Consider the following 17,122-nt stretch of genomic DNA (forward strand, 5'->3'; position numbering starts at 1 on the left):
AGGGACCTTTAGAGATGATCTAGTCCAACCCCTCTGACAAAGCAGGTTCACCTAGATCAGGTCACACAAGAACATGTCCAGGAAGGTTTTGAAAATCTCCAGAGAAGGAGACTCCACACCCTGCCTTGGGCAGCCTGTGCCATGGCTCCCTCACCCTCACAGTAAAATGGTTTTTCCTTATGTTTATTGCTCAAGATGTAATGTACTTAAAAAGGATTAACTGTGAAATTCGTGTCCCTAAAGAAGCTTTTAAAAGTAAGAGGAAAATACTTACGTGTCTATATGACTTAAAGGAGTGCATTTGTCATTAGTTATCAAGTCCAAGATGGTCTTTTTCTTCAGTTTCTTGTGTAATATTAAACTTATATCTAAACTGCTTGGAAAGAAGGAAACATGAAAGAGTAACAGTCACTTTAAATTCTGCAGTTGAGGGCCAGACCTGGAGTTTCAAAACCTAAATGCTAAGTTGTTGAGAGAGAAAAGCTAATGTACTTATTGAACTTATTTTTGCTTTAAAGTCTTTTTATCAGAACTGTAACTGACTGTATATGATGTTTTGCTATTGAGTAGAAAAGATAAACTTTATTTTTAAAGAAATTATTAAGAAATTGTTTCCAAAACTTCCCTATCAGTTGATTTTTACAGACTGGATTGATAGATCACATTGCACTAGAAAAGAGTGGTGTTTACCTAAAATGACAATGCCTAAAGTTAGCATTTAAGAAACAGCAAGATAAATACATGCATCCTGTTAAAAGTAATTCCATAAGTGTTTGTTAAGATCTGTGTCAGCTCAAGCAAGAGTGATGCCTGTGGCTATTCCATATACTGTAAGTGCAAGGCTTACAATAATTCTACTTTATATAAGGGCTTGGATAGATTTTCATATGTACATTAAGTTCTAATGAGGACTCTTGACTTATAAGCAGGTCTCTGAAGAACAAGGATGGGTTATACCATGGAACTAACCCTTTATTTTTTCTGTCTATCAGTGATTTAGAATCTAGACGAGAAGTCAAGAAAGAGGAAGGTGAAGCATTTGCACGAGAGCATGGTCTTATCTTTATGGAGACATCTGCCAAAACTGCGTCCAATGTAGAGGAGGTAACTTTGCTGAACACTGATATTTCAATAAAACTGTGGCATTCAATTGCACTTTGTTATTTGTGTAGATACTATTTGTCTAGGTTTTGGATTCTTTAACTTGAATTAACTACTCTTTAATTTACATGATGAGAAAGACAATGTCTACATTGTATTGGATTGCATAGCACTTATTGCATTGTGGAGACTCTAATCATTAGCATCCCTCTAATCATTAGCAATCCTGTTTGGATTTTTTTTTTATATTTGATCAGAGAACTGACTACTTCTGTCTTCCCTGAAATCTAAAAATGAAGACTAGAATACATTTGCTAATCTGAAGCAAGCAAAGCTATTGGTATCTTTGGCAGATGTCAATCTAACATGTTAATATTTCACGAGGTCTTTAGAGCAATCTCTTGCAGTGCTTTATTTGTATTTTTGTCATCTTTACTCTCAGCTACCTAGCAGGAATCTTCTTTGCTGTAATTTATGCACACAGTTCTTTCCCTGTCATGCACAGAGCTGCTGAGGTGGTCATTATCTTGGTTGCTGTAGTCTGCTGTTCGAATAAGTTTTTCAGTCTTTGCTACTTTAAAGAACTTCAGTCTTTTTAAGTTTGGCTTATAGTTTGTATTTCTGGACATAAGTGAGTTCTTACATATCTCACCTTGATTTATTTCATACCTTACTTGAAGGATGCTTGTGGTAGGTTGATATCAGCCAACAGCTAAGTGCCCATCCAGTTGCTTGCTCACCTCCCCTGTCCAGTGGAGTAGGGGAAAGAACCAGAAGATCCAAAGAGAGAAAAACTCTGGGGTTGAGATCAAGGTTTTAATACAAGAAAGGAAGAGGTGGGAGAAAGAGTGACAGAAAGGCAGTCACTCACAATTTACAACAATCAGATTTATTCCCAGCCAGTCTCTCAGCCACAGCTACTTTGGAAAGACTACCCTTTGTTTTTTATTGTTGAGCCTGATATTATCTAATATGAAATATCCCTTAGGCTAATTCTAGTCAGCTATCCTGGTTGTGTCCACCGCCATCTCTCCACCTGCCACATTTTGCCTACCTTGAGCCTGATTGCTTACTCTGCTTCCTACAGCAATGGAAAACCTTGACACTGTGTATGCACTGATTAGCAGTAGCAAAAACACGAGTGTGTTATGAACACTATTTTAGTCACAAATACAAAACACAGCACCATACAAGCTGCTGTACAGAAAAATAACTCCATCTTAGTCAGACACGGGGCAGTGGTGAACAAAGAGCTCCAGCTGAGATTTTAGTCCTGTATAAAGCAGAGATTGCTTCATATGTCTTTCAGGCCTATACTCAGTTCAGACTTCGCCATTTACCTTTTTTATGCATGACAAAGTTCAGCTTCTCATTCTAATATGCCCTTAGTCTTTTCCAAATCTGTCTTAAATGCAAAATGCAGCTTCAGAAATATCTATGTGCATCTATTAGGCCCCTGTTCTTTAGCGAGGTCTTACAAATGATAAAGCTAATATTTAAGGTTAATTTTTTAAAATTCAGTTATCAAGAGTTCTGTCTTCCATACCCATCAATAAGAGACATTCCTCAAAAAGGGTGCTTTGGAGACACTATTACCGAGGCACATGACACATGTACATATGGAAATGCATAGATAAAACAAACTAGAACATTACTATATAACAGCTGGTGTCTTTTTTCCTCTTTCCTTTCCCAGAAAGGAAAACGTATTGTACTGAGATACATTTGACTACTAGAGCCTTGGCCTGCTGTATTTGTGCCTGTGCTCTGTTGCTTAGTGGTTGCTATACAAAACAAAGTAATAGTGGAAGTGTATTTCTGGGTGTTGAAGGAAGTAATGTAAATGTGATTGCTAGGAGAAATGACAACAAAGAGGCTACACAGTATCCAGTAATAGGGTGTAAACTATTAGTCCACTTATTTAAGAGAAGTAAGTAAGATCCGACTTTGAGGTATCTGTCCAAAGTGGATGTAAGAAGCATACCTATTTTTTCCTAACTAAACATGTTTTGCAGTTTAAATAGTATTTTTTTTGCTCTTTACAGAGCTGTTTTTCATACTTTGCTTTCTGAACCTGACACAAAAGTAGTTGTGGCTAAAGAATCAAGATTTTTAAGGTCTTAGAAATAATAATCTTGGATTGTTCACTATCGTCCAGTTGCTTGAATGTTGTAGCCCTCTATAGCCTGCCCCAGTATGTGGAAGCAATCTATCAAATGTATATGACTGCTTGAAATTTTAGTCACTAGATTGTTATTTATTTATTTTTAACAAAATGCTCTCATGCATGTTTTTAGAATAGAAAATGGGATGAATTAATCTTCTTTAGTTCTTTATGTTGACTGCTTGTATCATAATTTCTGAGGTAGTAAAGGGAAGCTTCCCAGACAGTTAAAGTCTGAGTTAGTTCATCATAGAAAAACTTAAAATTTCAGAAATGTCCTGAATTAAATGACTCTGCTTTGTAAAAAAGCAAGGTTACAGCAGTCTTTTTTTTTTCTTTTTTCTTTTCTTTTTTTTCCCATAAACTGTTCACACTGTATTTTTAGGTCTTCTAAGTTTATAGAAGCTGAATTAATTCTTATATATCTTTTGGTTGATGTCAGTAAGTCTCACCACTATACAGCTTGCATCCTACAGGTGTAATGAAATGGTGTAGCGAGTGCTTTTTACCCATTTTAATTATTCTTAAGATATTGTTAGCTATACAGGTTGCTATATTGTTCTCAGACTCATACAGTTAATGGGTTATCTAACAATATTACACATTTTCTGAAAAACTACTTTGGTAGAGGCAGTGCAGGTTTGTCCTGTTTCCTTGAAAAGCTTAAGCTGCTTACCACATGAGCAATTGTACAGCATTTGGTTGAAGATCTGGCATATATTTCTTAACTTAATATTGTCTTTAGTCGATGTCCAGACTAATACCTTGCCCTCCAGCAACAGGGCTAATAACTCTGTAGCTCTTGTATGCTGAATACCAAAGTTCTTGTCATTGGAGAATTCAGGAGGGGCAATTTGGCAATACAAGTTGGTGGTGTTACTTAAATTAACAGACAGATCTGCATCATAAAGCACGCCAGCCATGGAAGTTTTTCGGTCCTAGTCATAGTCATTCAGCATACAGACTACTTGCATTTCACACAGATGTAATACTGAAACACAGCAGCACTTGAGTGTGTCTCACCTGTGTTGTACCAGAAACTGAAATGGTTAGAGAAGACTTCTCATAAAAGACTTTTTCATCTTCACTTCAAAATGTGTTTTTCTGTGTCAAAAGTGACAGGACAAGCCTCTAGACTTTGTTTTCACAGAATCACAGATGCTTTAGTTTGGCATTTTTTTCTTACTCAACTTCATCTTAACAGCCACTTATGATACAAGATGTATATGTTTGCAAGCTCTAATGGTGGAGTCTGTAGCAGTTTCTTTATAGAAACAAATCCACTTCTGCTGTTAAATGTCCTTTAAGATGTTTTGCTTGTTTAAACCTGACTTCCACCACAGTGTAGTGTCTTAGTCTGTAGCTGTACCAGTACATTGACCTGTTCAGTGCTCAGCTATTAAGATAGTTTAAAAATGTTTGTTGTGTTCTTCAGGATTGTATCTCGTAACCTACATCTTGGATAGAAGCATTTAGCAGTGGAGAATATCCTGTTGGCTGTTTACCTTCTGCAGGACTGTTGAGGGGAGTTTATACCCTGTTTGCACAACAGGTAACAGATAGTTGGGAGCAGGAAGTAGATGCAAGGTCATCCTTTGTAGCTCCTGAGATGACTTCTAAGAATTCAGTATGGCCACAAAGTTAAATCATCATGTTTGATATGGATTAGGATTGGGTGAAAAGAGTTTCTGGACTATTGGGAGGACAGGATTGTTGTGGGGAGGTAAAGCACCAGGTTATAATTTGACTAGAATGCAAAGCCAGTTATACTAGTCTCTTCAGTGATGTCATGTTAATTTTAAAAAGGTATGGTTTTGGTTTCTTTTTAGCCTCTGTCTAAAGCTATCAAGGTAGTGAGCTATCAAAACATAACTGAATTTTTGTGCTCTTTTCCTCAGTGATTTCTAAGCTGTATCACTAGTGCATTTCTTTCTTTACAGTTCTGTTTAAAAAAGAACTTCAGAAATGTTTAGTAATGTTACACTCTGAGCAGTTGGCTCTCTCCCAGTAGAATGCTTAGTTAAATTTGACCTGAAGCATTGAACTTGGTTTTAATTTATGGTGAAAGGAATCTAATGTTAACTTTTAGAATCTTGGTTGTTACATCTGTTGTACCTTCTTTTACTGTGGATGGGGGATGTGCACTCTGAAAAACTGCAGAATTTAATGTCACTTTTGGTGTGTTTTCTTAGAAAAAAAATGTGAAGCCTGTCAGTAGGCTTTGCATTTGTATACACATAAAGTGCACTTATTTTAATTGTAACATCAGTCACTTTCTGACCTTGTATTAAAACTACAGCTGATGAGGCCTCATCTGGAGTCCTGTGTCCAGTTCTGGGCTCCTCAGCTCAAGAGGGACAGAGAACTTCTGGAGAGAGTCCAGCACAGGGCCACCAAGATGATCAGGGAACTGGAACATCTTTCATACGAGGAAAGGCTGCGGGAACTGGGGCTGTTTAGTCTGGAGAAGAGGAGACTGAGGGGGGAATCTCATTAATATTTACAAATATCTAAATGGTGAATGTCAGGAGATTGGGGCATCCCTTTTTGCTGTTGTACCTAGCAACAGGACAAGGGGTAATGGGATGAAGCTGGAACACAAAAAGTTCCACTTAAATATAAGAAAAACTATTTTACTGTTTAGGTGAGGGGGCAGTGGCACAGGCTGCCCAGAGGCGTTGTGAAGTCTCCTTCCTTGGAGGTCTTCAAGACACACCTGGACGTGTTCCTATGCAGCCTGATCTAGGTGGACCTACTTCTGCAGGGGAGTTGGACTAGATGATCTCTCAAGGTCCCTTCCAACCCCTACTATTCTATGATTCTATGATCATACTTAAGAAATTTTTCTCTCATTTGCAAGAGACATTAACAATTTTACCACATTTGTTTTTTTCATTGGTACTTCATCACCAGTATATGACTGTTATTTGTAGACTTATCTGAAACGTGCAGTTCAGAGCTTGCTGATTGTTTTCTGCTTGGGCAGTGTCTAACACTTGTAGAGGTGGAATAGAATTACTTGCATGAACTTGGGGTGACCATGCAGCACACAGTACTTACCTTTGTGTCCCTGGAAGATCATTTGTTTGAATACATTTGCATGCTGTCGTGGTTTATGCCTAGATGGCAATGAAGTCCCAGAGGTGGATCTGACTTAGAGCTGAGGAAAGTTCTGAGAACTCCTTACTGGGGCCACCACTGCAGTCCCTCCCCACTTACCAGAAACAGCTCCACACAAACCTAACACACATGCACTGATTCTCAAGAATGGATTCAAACAAATGAAGTTACCTCAGCTTCTCAGGAATGGGGAAGTAAAGACACCTAGCTGTATTTGGGAAGCTGGAATAACTTTGGGCACTCCAGTCTGCTACTTTTAATAAGGGTTAATGTGATCAACACTAAGCAAGAGACTTTTCTGGATACTGGTCAAACCAGTGCTAGACATCAGCATTCAGAAGCTGGTCTCACTTGCATTGAGCTAGTGTATCACTGACTCCTGGTGTGGAAGTTGGCTTTAGAAAGTTGTTTCTCATATGGAGGGGATTATACAATCCTGTGCCAAGCTTTCTTCTTAAGAGTATTGTCTGTGTTATCCCAAGTTGTCTGCATATAAATAGAATGCAATAATAGGTTCATTATTCAGAGTTAAATCTGAATAGACTGATGGTTTTGACTGAGCAATGGAGCACTTCTGCTGCATGTAGCTGGATGGTCATTCAGTGATTTTGTTTCAGCTGTAACTTGATTTTCTCTTCAGGCAGCTTCTTTCGTACTTCTGTTTAAGTAGATCATGCATATTCAAAACCCCTGTAGCTTCTCCAGCACTACTACTTGGTCACAGATAAGGGAAGGAAGATGTCACTTGTAATATTCTGAAGGGTAATAATGAAAATCTCATGGAAAAAGGAGATTCATATCAGCATCTAAATTTGAACTGATTTTTTAAAATATTTTTTATCTCTCCTCCACACTCTCCTCAACTCACTGCTGGTAAACAAATGGTTGTTCAAGCTGGTAATATAATTAGCAGGGATTTAGTTCATAAAACTTGAAAATCCTAGGATGTTAATAGTTTTCAGTAAGGTCAAGTGACACACAAGATATAATCTATCTAGAAGTTGCAAAAGAGCATTTCTAGTTCATGAATGTCTTCAAAAAAAATCAACAAGTTTATCTTGAGTTGTATCCAAACCAGTATTCATTCAAGTTTCTTGAAATCAAAGTTCTGTGACCTTTCAGGTGTGTGAAACTGGCACTTTCACCAGTTTCTCCCAAGAGGAAATAGAGAGGTGAAACTCATGTTGGTTCAGCTGTGGGAGACAAGGGGCAAGACACCTGACTTCAGTGAAGATTCACTGCTTTTACCTCCTTGTGGCAAACCACCAGACTGTGCCCCAACTGCACAGCTGACTCTGACATGGTTCTGGGGGCTTCTGGACATCCCAAGGTATAATCAGAATTAAAAGTCTCAGTAAATCAAGGGTTTTAGGCTTTATAGAAGAGCACAAAAAGTACATGTCTGCCTGCCTGAGATGTAGATTCTGCTGGAGAGATGGATTCTTAGCTCTGTGGGTTTTGTCTTCTTTCTTGTTTTCCTCAAGGTGCTCTGTGGTTTGTAACTGTTCAACAGCAGCTGCAAGACTTTCCAGGATAGTTGGAGTACTCTAGTAATCTGCATCTTCCCAATAAGTTTGTCATAAAGATGGCACTTCAGTGGGTTCATAGAAACATATTACTATCAAGTTCTGTTTTGTACTTGTGCACCTTTACTTCAAAAGTAAGGCTACTAATGTGTGGGAGTACTTTAAGGTGTAAGGTTCAGGACAAGGGGTAATGGGATGAAACTGGAACACAAAGTTCCATTTAAATATAAGAAACAACTATTTTACTGTGAGGGTGATGGAGCCCTGGCACAGGCTGCCCAGGGAAGATGTGAAGTCTCCTTCCTTGCAGGTCTTGAAGACCCACCTGGACACATTCCTACGTGACCTGATCTAGGTGGACCTGATTCTGCAGGGGTGTTAGACTAGATAGATGATCTCTCAAGGTCCCTTCCAACTCTACCATTCTATGATTATATAGCACCTTTTTAATGTTTGATAATTATTTGATAAATAATTGATAACCCCTCAGTAGCCCTTCAGTGCCCTAGGCTGCTTTCTAAAGGGTCATTTAATTGTAAAAAATATTATCCTAGTGTGCAAAAAACAGCTGCTTGGAGTTTTGGGATCTCACTCTATTGGAGCTGCCATCTAGCACCACCTACATACTGAGATGGTGAATGCTCTATGGGCAAGTCTGTTTGTGGTCCCTGTTGTTGCTGTTTCCAAGTGCATTCTTCAATGCAGATCTAACTGCTAAAAGCCAAGATCGGAAATTGGGAAGGAAGAGGAAATTCTAGGTATAGGCGGACCGCAGGGGGTGAGAGTCGTGCTTCAGAACTGGTGAGGCATTTCCGTGCCCGGCTTTCCCCCGCTGGGTGTTAGAGGCCGCAGGAGTGGCCGCCCGGGGGGTGGCTGCCAGCACCGGGCTCGCGGCCGCTGCTGCCAGCAGAGGGCGGCGCGGCACGCGGCCGGGGCCGGCTCCAGGCGGAGGGGGCGAGATAAAGACGGAAGGCAAAAGTGCGGCTGATTCATCCGCGGGTTTTCCCCGTCACGTTCGGGTACTACCTAGGCCCTCGGATACTTGTCGTGGCATTAGCTTTCTGGGAAATAGAAATGACGGTATTGACACCTGCCAACTGAAGACTAAATGTAATTGTTCTGTAGCTCGCGTTCTAGCTTATTATTGCTCCTGCATACAACTTTTGTAACACAGTGAACTTATTTCCTTACTTCTTGCATTGTTTTTACTAGTTCTAGAATTCATTCTTCCTTCTTTTGTCTCAAGGATAGTAAATCTGCTTACTCGTTTACATTATGTGATAAAAAGTTTGTTTGAAGTTGATTTTATTACACGTTCACTGTCTTTATCTTAAATGCTGCATCCATTATGTTTGGTATTTGGGCTTTTGCATTTTAGGTTGTTGGGGGATTTTTTGAGTTGAGCATTGTGAAAGTCGACTTCTTGATCCTCCACAGCAATATCATCAAGGAAACCCCTTATACAAATCATCTGAAGTGATGATGCTTGTGTATTGTGACTCGGAGACCTCATTGGTTAGCTTTGCAGTAGGTGCATGTGTGACAAGACAGGCAGATCACATCTTGAAAAATTCTCGTACATTAATGTAATTTTCTTCAGCAGGGTATTAGTGTTATTTGGGAATCTAGTAATAATGTGAACACAAGTGAGAACATGTTACGTTAAAACAAATCACTGAATAACTTGTGTACTTAATGCTGTGGTACAAATGTGTTTCAGTACTCATGCATAAAAGCATCAGTGATTTGTCATTTAGAAAGGTCAGAACCAAGAGTTAAATATTGAATGTAGACATTTTCATTAGATTACATTGTTCTTTAATTTTTCTCAAATGTAGGCTAGAATTTTTTTTTTTTGGGAAGTCTTTACAAAAGTCTCTTTCTTCCTTTTAGGAGTAATGGAGGTACTGTGTACTAAGGCCTTGCTGTCTTTGAGGTCACTAAATCCAGATTTAATCTGGTACTGCCTGTCCTGTCGCCTACCCTGTATTATTTTCACAATAAACCTGGACTTGAGCTGATTTGGGATGGAAATGCTTGAGTATCTTTATATGGTGTTTTAGTAACACCAGCATTACGGGATTGTGCACTGCAACTACAGTAGGCTGGGTAGGCAGCCAGCCGAGGCCATGTGGGTGTACTGGTCAAGGCCTTGTGTTGCATGGAAGTGACTAAACTCTACCTGGATCCAGGCTGACATGTGAAGTGCTACAGCTGTGTTCTTGCAGTCCTCTGCACACAGCCTAATAAATCCAAACTGAATTTGAAGGGAAACCACTCTGTCTTCCTGCATCCATTGCTCAGTTAATCTGCAAATAGGATAAACTGCCCATAAATAATTGAGAGTTTATAGTATACTGCATGTTCTAGATAAGAGTTAGAACATGCAGTATTAAAGGAGATTTTTAGAAGTCAATTAGACTGAGTTCACCTTCTTGTCCTTGCTAATTGGGGCACTAGCATGCAGTGCCAAAATCTAATATGATATTCTTAAAGAGAGTAGACTGCTGTTTTAGTGAAGTTCTCGGGTGGTTGAGTCTACTTACACTTTGAAGCATACACTAACTTAAAATATATGGATGCAAGAAACAAATGGAAGTCTCAAGGATGCAAGTCTGTTCACGACTGATTAGTAGTAATTTTTCAGAATCCATACCAACTGAAGAAAATATGAGGTGGATTTACTGTGTATTATATTCTTGTCAACCCATTGTTTTCAAATAGGAATGATTTATAATGTTATCCAATGCAGCCTGGTATTTTACCATGCAGAATAACAGTATGTACTGTTTTAACACCAATATGTGCTCTACCAGAGTCACTGGTGGGAACATGGTAGAACATGCCTGCTCAAGACAACTGAAATGGTAGAACTGAGATCATAGAGCCACAGAATGGTAGGGGTTGGAAGGGACCTTTAGAGATCATCTAGTCCAACTCTCCTGCCAAAGCAGGTTCACCTAGATCAGGTCACACAGGAACATGTCCAGGTGGATTTTGAAGACCTTCAGAGAACGGATCTCCACACCCTCCCTGGGCAGCCTGTTCCAATGTTCCTTCACAATAGAATAGTTTTTCCTTATGTTTAAGTGGAACTTCTTGTGTTCCAGTTTCTTTCCATTACCCCTTGTCCTGTCACTAGAGACAACAGAAAAAAGGGATGCCCCAACCTCCTGACATCCACCATTTAGATATTTGTAAATATTAATGAGATGCTCAATTAATAAAATGTTAGGATTTCTCGGATCAATATTTTCTTGGACAATATGTTTAACATTAAAATGGACTGTGCCAAAGTCATTATGCTTTTTGCTTTGTACCGTACATGTGTAATAACTGCGTTGGAGGGGGAAGTGGTGTTAAATGACACTGTTTTACCAGTGCATTTTACTAATTTTTGTGAGGATAGATGCATTCCTGCGGTAATCTGTTCTTGAGTGTAGCATCCAAAAGATATTTCATACTCAGTTATGTTACTTTGGAGTTCGTAGTCTAAGGTAACTTTTATAGATCTAATGTAATTCTTAGGAAATTAATTCTAAGAGCCTAGGCGTACTTGGCCAGCATCTTCTAGAAGTGTTAGACGTGCCAATTGTTAAGTGCTTGCTTACATGAAGTTATCATAACATATTTTTAAGAGTTGAAGTTCTGTTTAATGTCCCACTGAAGTAGAAGCAAGTATCCTCACAGATTCCAGCTGTGTGAATTTCCAGATTTTTTGATTTATACCTTTCAGTAGGCCCAACTATGAGGCCATTACAATAATTAGTGTGTTATCAGAAACCAAGATAAGTTTAAATATTTTTGTCTTACATTGAGAACTTCAGTTTCTAAGGAATTTCAATCAATTCATAGTTGGCCAGGAGCCAAATTTTCTCAACTTTAACGTGTGTTTGAAAAACGAACTCACTTCCTAAGTGCCTTGTGAATCTGCAATGATTAATTCTTCTCATTATTTTGCTGCAAATTCTCATGACCCTCTGTGATGATTCGATCACCCACTTAGAGTTTATGCATATTCATATCTTTCCGCCCCTGCTGCAGTCGTTCAAGTCTCCTTCACTGGCTGTGGTGTGTGCTTGGTGCAGTAATTGAGCTGCAGTAGATTGATTACTCTGGGGAGCTGTAAGGCCTTTAAAGGTGAAAACATATCAGTCCTGTTAATTAGGAAACAAAGCTCTGGTGGCAAGTTCAGCAGTCAAATGCTTCCAGTGTAGAAATGAGGAAAGGTATGATTTGTTCCTCTTCATGAACCCTGTTTACTTTTTTATATTTGAATTAGGTCTGTGTTTGCTGTAATAGGCTTGTGCAGAAGATAGCGTATCTTGTATGATTGCATGGTGTTGGTATTTTAAAACAAAAAGGAGCATATGTTTGATACTGATTGTAATTATTAGCTACTGTTAATCACCTCCTAAATTATGAATTATTTTAGGTATTACTTGACTTAAATGAGAGATGAGGAATGGAATCATTCATTGTAAACTTTGCCCAAAAACATTTATATCCTTCACCTTTTCAGACCTGAATGGCAAACTCTTTTCTCAGAATTAAAACAACAGATTTTCAGAAACTATAATAAAACCTTGGGCCTCTTCTTTCTACTGTTCTTTCTTTCTATTGCCTATCGTGTGCAAGATTAATTAAGGAGAATACCTTCTTAAAATTAGGTGAATATTAAATGGTAGCATAAGGTTTCATCCAGCAGACAGCATCCTTACATCATCATTGTAAGTACCCTGTGGTTTTATGTTGCTAAGCACTCTAATCTAGAGTGGCCTATTACAAAGATATTAAGGGTAGGGGAAGCCATCTGCCACACAATCTATCCGTAAGGGTCAGAAATAAATAATTTAAAAGTAATTTATATATCTTGAAAACCACTTTTTTCCCCTGTAATTACTGGACAACAGATTGTAGAATACAGATGTTATGAAAATGCCACTGTTTTTGTAAACGGCGTGTGATCCATTGCTGCTTCAGGGTAGGTTATAGGATGCTGTTGTCCTACCTGCTCCTGCTGAGGTCAGGAAGAAAAGTGTCTCTGAAACAACTGCACACGAGTTTAGATTCTAGTTAGTGCATCTTACACCAAAGTGTGTCACATTCATTGTGTTTGTGTTCTTCTATTTTAGGCATTTATTAACACGGCAAAAGAGATCTACGAGAAAATCCAGGAAGGTGTTTTTGACATTAATAATGAGGTAAATATTAATACTCTGAATGCTTCCTGTTTGTTTTTTAAACATAGACAATTCGCCTTCTCTGGGAGGCTGGAGAGCAGAATATTTGTCTGTTCCATGTGGATATAGAATTGTCTGCCATTGTGATAAAAATGGATTAAAATAAGTGACCCTATCCATCCATGAAGCACCACAAAATAATATAAATCCCCAAAAGAGAAGAAAATCCACTTTCATCCACTTCTCCATATGGTGTCATCTGTTTTCAAAGATAATTTTCCACTATGTAAATGGGGGACCATGTTGATATGCCAGATGCACTCCATGAGCTGTCCAGTGTAGGGGAGGGATTGCTTTGAGAGTTACATAAAAGACTTTTGAAATATTTCTGGTTTAGGTGGTTGGATTCTGTAGGGAATAAAAGATTAGCCATTTTGCCCATTCACATTACTGAAATTACAGATTATTGAGGCCTGTCTCTTTGCTTGTTTGGAGTGGGAGTGGAGAGGTAGAGCAGGGAGCAGGTGGGTGTTGGTTTTTTTTTCATCCTGTGTATCCCTAAATATCTTTCAAATCCTCAGTGAAACCACATGTGAAAATCTGCACCACCACACTCTGCTCTGTGTCTGTTCTGTAAATGGGTGCATTCTCTGGCTGAGACTGCCGGTCCGGACTGTCTCTTATGCGTGATGCTCCTTGCAGAATTGTTCAAAGGGTAGTGTGGAAATTGGTAGGACCCAACCAAATAGCTTCATCTCTTTTTGCTTAATGTATTTTAACATGATAGATTTAGACTATTAAAAATGTATGACTTCAGAGAGGAAATAATGAAACTTAAGTAGTATGTGAAGTATTTACATTAGGAAACTTGTAGCTAAATAATACTGAAATAGTAGTCCTTCAAAGACTGATTCTGACTAGAAAATACATGTGTATTTATGTGGTGTTTTGGTGAAACTCTTTTAAAATTCAGTGTAGTGATGAATAACTGAGCATTTTCCTAAGGAAAACACACTCAGTAGTGCAATATAAATTGGACAGTAATCAGAGCGTCTGAAAAGGCGTGCTCATTGTATCTGTCGAGTTTCATAGAGTAGCTGACTGCCTTACTGTGCCTTATGGAGCTTTGATTGCAATATGCTGTCAAGAGCCAACAGTCCGTGCTATTTATTTGGCTTAATGCCAAGTCTGGCTCCTTGATTCCTCAAGAAGTTGCTATCAGCCCAGAGGGGGCAAAACCAATGAGCCATAGGGCATGCTTTTTATTAAAGAGGAGTCAAAGAGCGAAAAGAAACCACATCAGCTGCTGTCAATACTGAGCTAGTGCCAGAAACCCCAAGGCTACCACTGTTGCAGAATAACTGCCAAGCACTATAAATCTGAGATTTACTGTGACGCAAAGTTTCCTTAAGAGCTTAATTTCTGAAGCTACTGTATTACTTTTCTCAAAGTGCTGTATTTTTAGGTAAAATCCACTTGAGGGAGCGAGGGTTAAGATATAAGTGTGATTTTGATGAATGAAAGAGCTACTCTGTGTGTGGGTTCTTGGCAAGTAGCCATGTCTTTCGGGATCACAGAAATTATTGATGACACAGAACACTCGTATGCCCTTAGCCTCTACAGCTGATTCAACACAGAAAGAAATGCTGTCTAAAGAGAAAAGTTTTATATTAAACTATTAAAATAACGGAGGTTTTGGTGAGAGGAGAGAGGTTATATGTTCTTAGCAAATTCTGTGGGGTTTTTTAAAGCCTTACGCCAAGTAGTATTCAAATACAATACTTTGTGGTTTTGTGCTAAGAGTTTAAGGGACAGATTTTAACATAGAGATGGAATTCAAATGAGAAAGAAAGCATCTTCCTTTCAATCATATTTAAGTGTCATGGACATTGCTAAAAAAAAATTATTTATTGCAGACATTAGCAAAACTTGATGTATGATCTTCTAAAATAATTACTCTGTGTATTAAACTTCATTTCAGGCAAATGGCATAAAAATTGGCCCTCAACATGCTGCTACTAATGCAACACTTGCAGGCAATCAGGGAGGACAACAAGCTGGAGGAGGCTGCTGTTGAGCCTGTTTTTACTTTCTAGCTGCCTGGATGGGGCCTACTAACTTGTTTGTTCACCCTTCCCTCCCCCCTCCACCCCGCTCGCCTCCACTTCAGTTCAACTGAGACATGAAACTTGTAAGTTGGTTTCCTGTTGCAGAAGACTTTATCCTTCAAATTCTTGTATAACTTTGAATAAATGGTTAATGTTCACTTAAAGACAGATTTTGGAGATTGTATTCATATCTATTTACATTTGATTTCTAGGTCAATTGATGTGATTATTTTTGTTAAATGTTGTCTTGTGCCCTTAAATACGAACTGAATTGTATTAAACACTACAAAGTCATCTGAGTATTTTAATCAGTTTGTGTAGTTAGGTTTCCCAGCTCCTGCGGTTACCTAATGTTTAATATTGTAGAGCTGTCCTCAAGTTTTTTTGTCAATTTTCAAGGCTATCAAGAGAAGCAGAAGGACTCTTTTAATTCTGTATTTATCACTTTCTGTATATATAGTTTAATAACCTGCTTGGGTGTACTTGCCAAGCTAGAATTCTTTAATGCATTTGCATAAATTCTATACTACTTAGAGCTTGAAAACTACAGAAGCATTAATAGAAACTGCTTGGACGCTAAATTTTAAGCCTTTTTGACATTGTTAGCATGTTCATCCTCCCCTGTCATTATCCTGAAGTCCAAGAGAAATGCTTAATGTATATTACTAGAGGCTACATACGTGCTATCTATTTTAATGCCAAATGTTTGCTGTTTGTCTACAATTTCCACAGCACCTCTTCAGAAATGGATTAGCTGTTTGCCTTAACAAATACTACAGGTAAAAACAGAGTATGGATGAAAAGTAGAGGAGGAGTTGATAAACTTAAAATGGCACATTACAAGAACATTAATCTTTTCTTAATGTTTTTTCCTTGTTTACCACTTGATTTCTAGGTATATTTTTCATGCAAGGACAGTTTTTCAACCTAAATGTACAGTGGTTGTGTAAAGTTTTCTTTTAGTGACAACTTGTAATCCTAACTATATGGTAAGCATCTTGTCTATTGTGAAGAGGGTGTGAAAATAAAACCTGCCAGTTTGGAAATCTTGATGAAAATCAAAACTAGAAATGCTTTGGTACTTATTATGGTGGTGGTCGGGGAGCTGGGGAGGGATGGTTTGCCTCAAATGGAAAAAAAAAAAAAACCAAACTAGGGGCTGCAACAGTGCAAAACCAAATCCAGTGTTTGAAGTGTTCATGTCACTTTTCCTAGAAATAAGGAAACAACTGAGTTTCTATCTCGTCCTATTTAAATAAATTGCAGATTAAAGGTTGACACACATGAAGCATGGCCTAGCATTAATCTAAAAAGGAAGGGGAGGTGAGGGCAGGAAATGACGGCAAAAATATTTGTCTTTACTGGACCAGTACTGACTGCGATACGTCACTGGGGGACATGGATCCTCACGTCATCCATTCTTATTGTCAGAACTTCAACACTGAAAGTGAATAAACTTCAGTCTGACAGGTGTAACACAGCAGTGGTTCTATGACTAAATAAAGCTTAAAAACCATGTGGAACCTTCGGTTTGTGTTTGGGGGAAGGGACGGGATTAATATTAGTTGCCAACTTCAACTCTTTCTTACACATCTTGGAACATTGTAAGCACTACAATATAATTGTTTTCAACAATTTAAATTCTTAAGAGGATTTTCTGTTTACATACTTTCAACTGTTAAATGTTTATTATGTGAAGTTTGCATTTCTAAAATAGTGTTTCAGTTGGAGTTTGTGTTGGCACGACTAGCAAAACTATCAGACTCGATTGCATTGATGCTGAGGGGAAACCTGGCTTGTAGTAACTAGATGCTCACAAGAAGGAATGAGTGACCAAGAGTACTTGCTTGAATTAATGGCCTGAAGATTTGGTGCAGCTGGCAACATGGCAGAACAACTCAGGTGCTTGAGATGGGAGAA

At 38.5% G+C, this 17,122-nt stretch overlaps 1 protein-coding gene across 1 annotated transcript in view; it reads left to right on the plus strand.

Annotated features, from left to right (window-relative positions):
• Positions 1-16,718, plus strand: part of RAB2A (RAB2A, member RAS oncogene family) — a 45,846-nt gene extending 29,128 nt beyond the window's left edge. Inside the window, exons 7-9 of the mRNA XM_061996100.1 lie at positions 993-1,104; positions 13,047-13,115; positions 15,076-16,718. Of these exons, the coding sequence (XP_061852084.1) occupies positions 993-1,104; positions 13,047-13,115; positions 15,076-15,171 (277 nt within the window). The 3' untranslated portion in view covers positions 15,172-16,718. The remainder of the gene's footprint in view (positions 1-992; positions 1,105-13,046; positions 13,116-15,075) is intronic.
• The last annotated feature ends 404 nt before the right edge of the window (positions 16,719-17,122 follow it).

The sequence above is a fragment of the Colius striatus genome, chromosome 4 (genome assembly GCF_028858725.1).
Source record: "Colius striatus isolate bColStr4 chromosome 4, bColStr4.1.hap1, whole genome shotgun sequence".
NCBI lineage: Eukaryota > Metazoa > Chordata > Aves > Coliiformes > Coliidae > Colius > Colius striatus.